The sequence below is a fragment of the Anomalospiza imberbis genome, chromosome 2 (genome assembly GCF_031753505.1).
Source record: "Anomalospiza imberbis isolate Cuckoo-Finch-1a 21T00152 chromosome 2, ASM3175350v1, whole genome shotgun sequence".
NCBI classification, from domain to species: Eukaryota; Metazoa; Chordata; class Aves; order Passeriformes; family Viduidae; genus Anomalospiza; species Anomalospiza imberbis.
Window position 1 is genome coordinate 11,403,275 of NC_089682.1, and position 12,146 is coordinate 11,415,420.

The 12,146-nt window shown below is 41.0% G+C and overlaps 1 protein-coding gene across 1 annotated transcript; it reads left to right on the forward strand.

Annotated features, from left to right (window-relative positions):
- The first annotated feature begins 3,517 nt into the window (after nt 1-3,517).
- TASL (TLR adaptor interacting with endolysosomal SLC15A4) lies at nt 3,518-11,899 on the forward strand. Its single transcript, XM_068177743.1, has 2 exons — nt 3,518-3,933; nt 10,726-11,899. The coding sequence occupies exon 2, from the start codon at nt 10,727-10,729 to the stop codon at nt 11,600-11,602; it is 876 nt and encodes a 291-aa protein (XP_068033844.1). The 5' UTR covers nt 3,518-3,933; nt 10,726; the 3' UTR covers nt 11,603-11,899.
- The last annotated feature ends 247 nt before the right edge of the window (nt 11,900-12,146 follow it).

Sequence of the window (12,146 nt, forward strand, 5' to 3'; positions counted from 1 at the left end):
AGCAATGACTGCATGTAACTAAATATTTATGTGATGCACAAAGGAGAAAAGGAATTTAACACAGCAATAAATGGTATATTTAATGGACTAGAAGGAGCACGAAAAGCAGCAAATGTTCCTTATTATTACCCTATTTGTACTTGAATTATAAATGCCTCTGTAGTTAACTGAAAGATTTAGTGGTCACTTTTGTGTGATGAAGTATCATACTCTGGGTGCAGACCTTGATGGATATAACTACATGGAAGGTGCTGTGCTCCTTGAGTTCCTGGAGTTAAGGCTCTGGGCCCCAAGAACAGCCAGACTTCTCATTGCTGCGTGGGCAATCACTGGCCATGGACAGCTGGAAACAGCAAATATGAGTGGGCATCAAAACTCCTTCACCTTTGCTAGAATGGGAAGGCTCTCTGTGTACCCATGGTCTTTTTCTCCTCCTTGGAAATGCATGGCCAAGAGAGTGATGTCACAGCCACTTTTTTTTTTTTCACACAGCAAGTAAAGGGCTGGAGTAATTGATCCAGGAGACTTCCTTTAGCCTGAGATATCTCAAAACCGGACTTGCCTGGCACTCATTTGGAAGATGGGAATCCTCACATTTTACGTTGAGAATTCTACTGATCTATTTTCTACTACCAGCAGTGAAGGAAGAGGGAAAATAACTCTGTATGATGAAGGTTCTTCCCTGTTTAAAGACTGCTGATTTACTCAAATAATTGATTGTACTGGTGTAATGAATGCATTGAAAACTGGGTTTTCAGTTCAAATCAAATTAAACTTCTACATATACTGGAAAGCTTGAAATGTATCTGATTTTGCTGCTGCAAGGAATAGAAATCATTCATTATTGTTTTTACGATGGAGTACTGGATAACAGGCTTATCTCCTTCCCATAAAATTTTTCCTTCCAAAGATCAAAAGGTTTGAAAATATCCCCTTTGTCCTATTGCACAAATAGGACCTACTTATAAACTAGGTCATAATCTTAAGGTGGTATCTTTAACCTTTTAAATTTCAAAATTCATGGTTAAAGGTATAGACATACCAAATAAGAATAGAGCTAAAATAATTTGATAACCAGAGAGAGCTTCCTGTGTACATACCTGCTTGAGTATATGTACAGGCAAATTGATTTATTTTATGCTTTTATTCCTACTATTAAATTTAACAAAAAGCTACAGAATATTGTCTTATCAAAAGATCCCAATTTATCATTTCTAGAATATAAACATTTCACCTGCAAATGACAGGCAGCTGCCTTTGCACTCTCTGACCTAACAGGCCCAGGCTAAGCAAGGCCATCCAAAGTAGTGTGAGGGCAAACAACTGGCACATTTGTCTTGAAGATAAACTCTTGAACTGAAATAGAAAACTAAGGATCAGAACTACTTAGGATCAAAATTAAAGCAATTTCCTCAAGGAAATTCCTTGTGATTAGAATAACATGGTAGAGAAGGAAACATGGTAATTTACTTGATTTTTTTTTTTTTTGTGGGGGTGAGCAGGGAGTAGATAGGGATACACAGTCTTGATATATTTGGTTTGCTGTAGTGAATTACACTGACAAAAATAATTTGGCATGGCCTCACAATCTAAGCTACATTTACAGATTAAGAGACTGACTGAAAGATTCTCTCAGGTTCTGAAGATTTCTTCTCTCTCATACCTGTTTCACTGGGCAAGGGAGGTCCAGCCCACGTGGGGATCTTTGCAAAAGGGGTCAGGTGCTGCTATGTTTTACCCAGCTCATTCAGATTGGGATCTGGCCCTCAGAGTGTTTCACTCAGAGCACTTTATAAGCCACATGGCAAAAATTCATTTAGGACAGTGCTTGTTAGCTGAGGATAACTCTTCCAAGGTCAGGAGTGAATGTGGAAAAGGTCACTAGAATAAGTGGGTGTTATAAGAGCCTAGACTGTCAGGATGTTAATGTGCAATTTCAGTGACAAGGAATTACAGTTTTATATCTCCCTTCCATAGGTACACAAAGCTACTGTGCAGAAATGCAGACAACGTTTGAGTTCTTCTAGAGAACTGAAAACATTCCACTTGCATGACAAAAAAGGTCACTTATTTTATGCAAATTAGGTGCCTGAAGATAAGTCTTAAATCCATACTTATATAAATCTATGATAGTAGACTGATTTTACAGTGCTTCTGGATAGCTGTGCTCTTCTGGCAGTAGAAGCACTTTAAAATACCTGTCCATTTGTATCTTCCTGGTTTTGCATGGATTTAGATTATTAAAATAATGTTTTGAAAACTCTGTGAGGACCTTTACAGAAATGCTTTTTTATACTACCAACGTTTTTTTCCCAACAGTCTAACTAGAAATACTGAGCTTTGGTGATATAGAGCTCTCTAGACCTACAGAAGAGGTAAAACCTCGCAGAGATTTATTTCTTGCTTTCCTCAATGCATTTTATCCAGGTAAGGAAACATGGAAAAAAGTGTTGGGCCAGTATAAATGTGACAAGGCCTGAGATTGGTCCATAGTACAAATGAGAGATCAGAGAAAAAAATTACAATAATGTTAATGTTAAACATAAAAGAGTTGGTCTATTACGACAGTAGCTTTGTTTCCATGGGGAGAACTTTTACAGCAAAGATATCTGATGAGACTTGCATTAAACTGCCAGTGTTGTCCAGTTTTTGTGCTGTTTAGATGCTGTTGATCCTAGCATGGCATATGACTGGGTAAAATATCACTTGTTAAACTGCTGTATGAATTAGACACAAATGTGTAGGTAGGGACAGAATGACACTTGTACTTTTTTCATGTCTGTGTCTAAGAAGACTTTGGAAGAAGTTTTTGATATTAGTCCCAATCATATGTTGCATCATAGTGAATATTTAGGAAAGTGACATTAACAGAATTATTATTTCTGGCTGGCAGAGTTGGAGGCTTCTGAGAAGAACACATGGTACTGAATGAGGAAGTTAAAATTCACTGAGAATTAAAAAATATTTTTAATATATTTCTCTTATTATTGCAATGTATGGATGCATAATGATATCTTTTAAAGCAAATTCTGTGTATCCTACTGGGATCAATTCAAACAGTCTAGTTACATGTTTCAAACACTATTTGTCTTCTGCCCTTAAGGAATACTCCAACACCAATCTCAAAGCCATATTCACTGTTCTCACACCTCACACTTGGTGGATGAATTCCTGCTTGCCCCAGGTATTTTCTGCCCCTCCTAAGACAAACTTCCTGAGTATGGTACTGAATGCTAAAACAGACGAGGCCTAACCTTCAGGTCTAACTTTTGTCCTGACAAGTGTTGTCAAGTTTGCCAAAGCAAAACCTGAGAAAGCAGCTGTGCTGTGCTGCTTGGTGGAAAATTATATGTACAAGGGTCTGCAGACAACGAAGTAGGCCTGCTGTGCAAAGCATTTCTGCTTTGGCACCTCACTCTTCCAACCTGTTTGGCCTGACAATCTTGACCTGTCAAATCATGAGGTCAATCTTGACCTCGCCATGTCAGCTAAAAGGAGAGTGATGGCTGAAATGAGGTACACTGTAAGATGCCAACAGATGAACAGTTTCTCTAAGACTGTTCTGAGCGTTTGACTCACCAGGGCTTTTTTTCTTACAACAGTCCAGCTGCCTGGACTGAGTGTGTTGCAATCAGCTATTTTAACAATACACAGTTTCACAATGAAGTTTCATTTGAACATAAAAGAGGAAGCAAGTTCAGCGTGTTGCAGTTCAGTCAGTTATAAAAGCCCCTCATCTCCTATGGGACTTTCTTTCTATACTTCTTTGCTATAGAGGATTAGAAGTAAAAGAGATGTTATCTTAGAAGTGTAATTAAATAGGAAATAAAAACAGAACATTGCATTTTGGGGTAGGACAGACGCACAGGAAGTTTCAAACTAGTTGGAAGGCATCAATTTTTCTGTACCTGGTCATCGGCTGTATCTTTGGAGGTAAGAACTAAAATATACTGCACATTATATAAATGTATGAAAATGTTGCCCTTGCTTATCAGAGTGGCTTGGTTCGTTTGTGTGGCACCACAGCTTATAGCTGGTAGAATGAGATTGCACTTTTTGTGTTTTGAATGCACATGTGTTTGCAGAGTCTCAGCTTCTGCCCACGGACACTTTCTGCTGCCTTAAGAAGTGATGAGAACATTTCTAATATGCCATCTTCACAACCATGACCAACTGTGGTTGCAATAAGACTTCAAATGAAAACACATTTTTTCCTCTGGTACTTCTAACGACTTTCATAAAATCAGACTAAACAGGTTTTTCAGAATATTTTTAAAGTGAGCCTTACGAGCTGTGTTACTTTTATCATAATTAAGATATTCTTATTGCAATTTCTGTGCATGTTACTGTACTGTCTAAGTAATGTCCTCCAACTGTAGTGCTCTTATTTCTAGATTATAAATAAAAATAAGCAGCAAAATAGGTTAATATGGGCATCATATTAAAAAAAAAGTTCATAAGAAGAAAGATGAGATTTCTCTGAGAACACAGTGATGTTAAAAATTATAAACAAAGAAACTTTATTATTGCATTTTTTTCAATTCTTAGTGAATTTCCTGGTTTGCTGCAAATTCACAGCTCAACAAGGGTATACATGCACAACATGCCACCTCTCCACACTTTTTTATGCTCTACAACAAACATGACTAATATTTCAATGCCTTTTTGTGGACCATTTCCTTCACTCCTTCTGGGAAACACCTTCAGCCTTTTCTGTCTTTCTTGCTTTACCATTTATGTTTGCTTTTCATTTCTAGAAAGTGTATTCTCTTCTGTAAGAGTTCACGTGGATTTATTGCCTCTTTACTTCAAATGCTTAGATTCAAAATGTTGCAGTACACATAGTTTAGTCATAATGCCTAAAAACTCATTAAAATTAACACAGACATCCAGAGACATGAAAGGATTTCAACCCCAGGAAGAAAATTATAAAAGCACAGGGTAGAAATATTAAGTAGTCAGGTCTTCCTTATGAATGTGCAGCCTGATTCTTTCCTGCCTCAGATTTCCTCAGATGCTGTTGTTTACAGCTGTGGATATGAGATGTAAAATGCTATCCAACCAGATTGATGGGGTCTGAAACCAACTTTGTATAGGCATAGATGATGAAGAAAAGTATGTAACATGATGAAGCAGGCTTCGTCTGTATGATGTTTCAAGAAACTTGAACTGGGTGGAAAACAAACTTGTGTGGAAAACTTTGAGACCTCAAGAAGCTATGTTTACCAACATACAGTTTTCATTGTATTTTTATGGAAATATGTCCCCCCCAACTCAATTTAAAGATAAAAATATACTGAGAATGTATTTGTTCCTAAATTAAAGAAGCGGAATGCTCCTGAAGCCCATTGCCATCCATTTCGCATGATCAAAAATTGGTAGGCATTTGTATAACGAGAGCATTCAACAGTATAGTAGACTTCTTGGGGAAGATGTCTCCTCTCTTGCTTCCTTTAGCCTGTCCTTCCAGCAGATTCCCTCATACTCTCAAAATACAGGATTATTATTCTCTCAAACCTACTTGTTCCCCTCGAACCAGCCCACACTCCCCCATGGGTGAGGTACTCCAGCTTTTCTGCATCTCTTCAACTGTTGACATGTGAATAAAGATGAACAGGGCTTATGTTTCTCCTGTGGGAAGGACAAAAGATCAGAGTCAAGAGAGATGTGGGGAGTGCACACGCATGGTTTGGCTCACAGTGACTGCTTAAAGAGCCTCTAGGTGCATCTCCTGGGCCCCAGATCTTCCAGAGCAGCAGCAGGGAGAGGAAGTGACAAATGTAGCAGGCAGCATTCAGATGCTTGTGCAAAACCACCCTCTGTCTATTCATCTTCTCCTCTGCGGTGGGCAAAGTGAGCCACTCCTACATCTAACAGCAGCCACTGCTATTGTAGAATTATAGTTGGAGAGAAGCATAAGTTGGAAAGGACCTCGAAATATCATCTAGTCCAATGTTTCATGGGAGAGGAAGCCTAGATGAGATTATGTAGAACCTTGTCCAATTCCACCTTGAAAACATCCAACGAAGGGAACTCCACCATTTCTCTAGTGAGGTTGTTTCATTGATTGTTCTCACTGTAAAAAATTTCCTTCTCTTCCCTCTTATCCCTGAGAGCACTGGGGACATGGTTTAGCAGTGAACATGGTGGTGCTGAGTTAATAATTGGACTTAATGATCTTAGAGGCCTTTTCCAACCTACGTGATTCTGTGATTCTATCCCAATGCAACTTGTGGTCTTTGCCACTTGTCGTTTCCATGTGGCTGCTTGTGAAGAGAGAGCCTATGTCTTCTTTGCAGCTGCAGACACTGGAATACTATGATGAGCTGCCCCCTTCTCCCTGTCTTCTCTACTCCAGGGAGAAGAGTCCTAACTCCTTCAAACTTTCCTCACAAGGCAGCTTTTCCAGCCCTTTGATCAACATCTTGGCCCTCCATTGGACCCATTCCAGTCTGTCCACATCTTGTTTGAATTTTCTGGGACCAGAACAGGATGCTTCAAGGGCAGCCTGACAAATGCTGAGAGGGATGCTCCCATCTCTATCTCAGCCGGCTGTGCCCCCGTGGGTGCAGCCCAGGATCTGATTTTCCTCATTGCTGCAGCCCTGCTCTGCTGGCTTAGGGTCCCCTTGTTGTGCACCAGGGTCCCCAGGTCCCTTCTCAGCAAGGCTCCCCAGGCACACAGGGCCTGTGCTGGGCTCTTTGGTTGTGTCATCCAGTGCAGGAGCTGCCACTTGCCTTTGTTAAACCTGATGCTGTTATTGCTGGCCCACCTTCCAGCCTGTGTAGGTCTCCCTGTAAAATGTGTCTATCTCACCACACAATTTGGTGTCATTAGCATTTATCCAAGCCAAATGAGGTTCAGATACCAAAGATCTGTAGGTTTCAGGCATTAAAGAGAGGCTCTACTTACCCATATGCACAGCTCATTATACTGCCTTCTTCGCTATCCTAGTTTCCCTGTGCTGGCTGTACTGAGGCTTCCTGGGAGCTGTTCCACACTAGCCCCAGGGGAAGGTGAGATATGGATCCTGCAATATTTGTAAGCTTGCTCTACAGACTATCCTACTTGCCAGGACTCTTGCATGTGTGTCTGGCAATCTGAGGTGGATCCCACACTTCACTGAGGGGGTCTCTCTGTATCTCCACAAACTGGAAAAATGTCTCTTAAAATAGGGAAAAATACTACAGACAGATCCATAGGATTTGAGTTCCTTCAAGACAGGGAGACTGTGATCTGGGATCCCATCTAGTAAATCAGCTAGAAATCAAGGTATACCCTGTCATAACAGCTGAGCTCCAGTCCCCAGCAGCACAACTTCAATGCTATTCAGAGCCCCGGTCAGGGATCTGAAGGCCAGACATATCCAAGCTTGTCTCTTCTATGAGTTTCCATCCCCTTCTTTTGCAACACAGAAGAATGTCCCTTTCCCCACCGAGCTGTGATCCCATCTGGCATCACGTTCTTTCCGTTCTCTCTAGCAACTTTTCATCTTGCTTAGGTTTTTGAACAGGACACAATTCATCATATCTCTTTGTGCACACTTCTCAGGCTTTCCATAAGTGTTTTGCTTATCCTGAGCCAAGAACTCCCATTCTGTTTTCCTGTTCTCAGACTGTAATCTGAGGTCTTTATGCAAACATTGGCACTGTCTACAAGCATTACAACCTAGCAAATTTGCTGCCACACACTGGTAATTCCCCTGGATTCTCCATATGACCTTAAATATTCATCCCGCTTTCAGGCTTTTCTTCTGCTGAAGAACTGAACAAAAACCTCATGCAAGACATCAGAGTTTTTAAGATAATCTGACTGTAATAAAGACTATGTCAGATAGAAAAGAGAGTGTAAACCAGGCAGTCTTCTCCCTCTATCTCCAGGAGGCTTAGACAGAATGTAGTCAGTGCCCATTGCTAGGGCAGCAAAAGGAAAATTCTTTTTGTTCACCTTACATGCAAAATGTGTCAGACCAGAATTGTAAAAGGGACTGGTTTTCCTTGTGCAACAGATGTTATGCAATTATTTTCAGGCAGATGTAAGTGAAATCTGGATTTAAGGAGCACGAAACCCAAATATTGAAAGACATCAGATATAATCTCTGTGCCCTTGGAATCCTGGTGTATGTGTGTCTGTGGCGTGGAGAGGGGATTAAGAGAAGAGGCGTGAGAAAGCAGAATTAATGAAAACTGCAATCCTTATCAGATTTAAAATGCAAAAATTATAGGTGGCACAGTTGCATGACAGTTGGAGTGATGGGATAATAAATTGTCAGAGGTATATATTATATTAAGTACTAGGACAAGAAACACCAGAGATACATGCACCTCCCTTTTACATTAATGCTCTCAGCACTGCCTATCAAAACTTCCGTCAGATTTCCTTGCAGAGCTGGGAAGAGCCAGATTAGTCTGGCAGCCTTTGCCAGCTTCAGAGGGTAATCCTGTAACTCATTCAACATACACAACTCTGAGCACAATGAGACCTGAATATTTCTGAATTTGCCAATTCTTTTGTTTCCACTCCTGTCTCAGGAATGGAAATAAGCAAAGCAGAATGCAGTGCAAAGAAATGAAACCAACGGTTTCAGTTCCCTCATGTAGCACCTTATGGCAGAAACAACTCACATCTGGGGAGCAGGAAAGACCAAAGTGTCACATGCTGCCTGAACACAAATGCCTTTGCCTATGTTGGTTGAGCAGTGGACAGGCTATGTTACATTTCCACTCATTTCTCCAAATCCATCTTAAAAATAACATACAAATAAATGTACAACAGTTCCACATTCGAGCTAGCCACAGTTAGTGGTGATTTTGCAATAAAGACATCTGGGCCATGGATGGCGGAGGGAAGGGAACAGCCTTTGCAAAAGGGGGGAACAGAAGCAGAAGAGAGAGTTGATAACCTGAGCAGCGTTAACATTTGGCTAAGACTTCTATGGGGGCACCTTAATTACAGCTAAAAGCCAAAGCAAGACAACAGCAGCATACTACAAGAACTGCCAAGCCCCAAACATGATTTTCCCCCTTTCTATGTAAATAGGTCGCTTTTAATTAAATGTTACTGCCTGTGGGAAATCTCACACAACTAGCAGCAACAGAGAGAACCCAGGGTCACCAAAGCAAGTGTTTGGACACATCTAATTCCCATTAATGTTTCTGCCTGAAGGAAAGTTATTTTCTCTTCACCTTTCTCTTCAACCTTCTTCATGTGTGGAAGTGATTCCCTCCCTCCAAGGAAAGTATTTTCTCACACTGTCTCCTCCATAACATTTATAGGGAGTCTATGTCTGTTATGCAAAGTCTATCTCCATGCTTAGACAGGATTTAGCCAACAGTTATTAGTGCAGCATTTTGCACTAGCAACTGTGACACATGAAAACTTTACTAAGAAATGAGAGTCCCTTCACTCTTATAAAAGACCATTTGTAGTATATAAAGAAAGAAATTATTTAAATAATTTAAATTTTAATTTATTTTTACTTTAAATCTACTTTCTCTTTGCTGGACCCAACTATTTCTTTAGAACATCTTTCCCATTGATTGTATCCTTGACATCTGTTGAAAAAAAAAAAGAGGTGGATTTAAAACAATCTTTTTGGTAGTGGAGCTCCCAAAGCTTGGGCAGAACATTTACTGATATGCACCATGTGTGTCCTTGCTGGCAAATCCTGTCTTTAATTACCAACATTTCTGTGCAGCTTTTGGGTCTGAGCTGCCTGCTCAGAGGGTGGAGAGAGTTAGTGACTGCTGGAACCTGAGTGTACCTTTGCAGAAATGCAATGAAAACTGATTCCAGAGCTGTGGTATGGCTAATCCCACAGTGAAAGAGCGAGCTGGAGTACTTCTGAAATGTGCACTTTCCTATGCATTGCACTGAAATCAGTCTCTTCAAAAGTACCCTGCAGATATCTATATCTAGGATCTAGTTTAAGATCCTGTTATAGCAGCTGGAGAGTGATAAGCAAATCTAGGACACAATTCATTTAATTTTGATTTAGGTGTCTAAACCAGGCCAGATGAATCATGCCTCCAGAACATTTTGCTTTTTCCACTGACATTTTCACATATAAAAGATAGAGACAAATAATTCTATCCTGATTGCAATGCAGAAGTGCAAAGTGCAAATTTAATGGTCTGAGATTTTTTAATGAAAAAGGAACCACACCTACAGTTGTTGATTAGTCTGGAACAGAAGGGGTGATACTCTCAATATGAATCTCAAATCATCATAATTCAGAGGCAGCTGACAAACCACACACAACAAAAGTTACTTCAAATCATATGAAAGAAAGGGGGAAACCCCTGCCTTCTTAAAAGCATATGAGAAAAAGGGGGAAACCCCTGGCTTCTTAATGAACTCCAGGGCAAAATTAGATGCATTTTAGTGTAAGCTATTACAGCAGCTATTCCACAACAGGAGACTTCTTGTCCCTCTCTCCACAACTCACTTCCATTGGATGTACTAGACGTGCCATATATTGTGTTATACAAGATATGCTTTGGTGAGATTCAGCACAACAGGGACACTGGCTGATCACTTCACTCACTGGCTCCAGTCCCCTAGTAAGGCAGAGACACTCTTGTTCATGTCCAAATTGGAGACATCTCTCTGCAGCTAGTAACAGGTGAGTGTAATCACAGCTCAGGGGGTTTAAAATGAACTTTTTGTAATTAATTTCTTCTTATCATTTTTGTGTCTGCTGGTGGTTCCCTTCCCTTGGAGAAGGATGCTGTCGGAAGGTTACCTTCATAGAATTACCTACCTTTGGGAAGACCTGAACCCTGCGCTCTACGAGAGTTTGCCTGATGAAGGGGTGTACGAAATGAGGCGCATTAATTATTCTTCCATAGGCGAAGGCCAAGGAAAAAGCCTCCTTCAGAGATGCAGATCTGCTGGCAAGTGTGTTTCCTCAGTCTGCTCTAGAGGTAGCAAGCACAGCAGAAAGCAGAAGGATAATCTCCCACAAGCTGTCCAGCACCCAACACCCACAGGACAGCCACCTCCAGCTACGCATGTCTGTGAGGAGCTGACAAAAAAAGTCACCTACCTGGTTCCACCTTCCTGCAAGAGCATTTGCAAGAACTACAACGATTTGCATATAGCTGGGGACTACGTGGTGCCAATTAGCTCAGTCACGACAGATTTTGCTTGTGACAGCGGCATAGGCCCCTTCTTGGAGTCCTCAGAGATTCCTCCGGCCATGGAGTCTGTGAAGGCTCCCCCCACGAGTGACACCATCCGCAGGCTGGGCCAAGGCCACTCCTCGTGCTGGCGGCTGGCCAGCCTAGGGCCCCACCAGCAGCCCCTCTCCGACTCCGCCCTGAACGATTACCTGGAGCAGAAGCTGGTGGAACTGTACAAGCAGTACATCATGGACAGCACGGCAAACAGGGCATCCCCCACCCAGATCCTGGCCTCGGAGCTAATCATGACTAACGTGGATCAAATCAGCATGCAGATATCACGGGAGAGGAACATGGAGACTGTCAAGGCCAAAGACATTGTCATCAGCCGCTTCTTACAAATAGCCAGTGGGAAGGTTTCCTCAGAAATGAGCACACCTACTCTGCATATTTCCCAGTATAGTCACATTAATGCTTAGTGTTTGAATGTTAGAAAGTTTTTATGTTCTTCAAAGTTGGTTTTTAGTTTAAGATACTTTCTGCTTAATAAAAAGGCATTTACCATCCACCACTTAAATAAAACTCTTCAGTACATATTAAATAAGTTGAACTACCTGTACTCCTGTGCTGTGCAGCTCCTATTGTGGACCAGTAAGTTATTTTTATCTTTTAAGTTCTTTTAATGAACCTCAGACATTAAAAAAGTTTCACAGAAAAAATTACTAAGAGCATATGAAACTCTTCCAGGTGCTCAGGTGTTCACTTTCTCCCCCACATACTTGATGTATCATTTCAGATTTCTTATTTCTATCATCTGCTATCGTGCCTCTGGGTCTGTGCTTGTGCAGGCTTACACTCATGTGAGGACAAGCAAGCACAGTGATGGCACAGCCACAGAAATATAGAATTTAGGATGCCATCCAGTCCACTTCCCTGCCCTTAAGGACTTTACTTGAGGACATCCCTCACAGAAGGTTTTATAATTTGTTCTTAAAGACATTAAGGGATAGTCAGTTAACAGCT

Excerpts from the sequence above, each read along its gene's own strand:
- TASL (XM_068177743.1), top strand. The coding sequence starts at position 10,727 with ATGCTGTCGGAAGGTTACCTTCATAGAATTACCTACCTTTGGGAAGAC.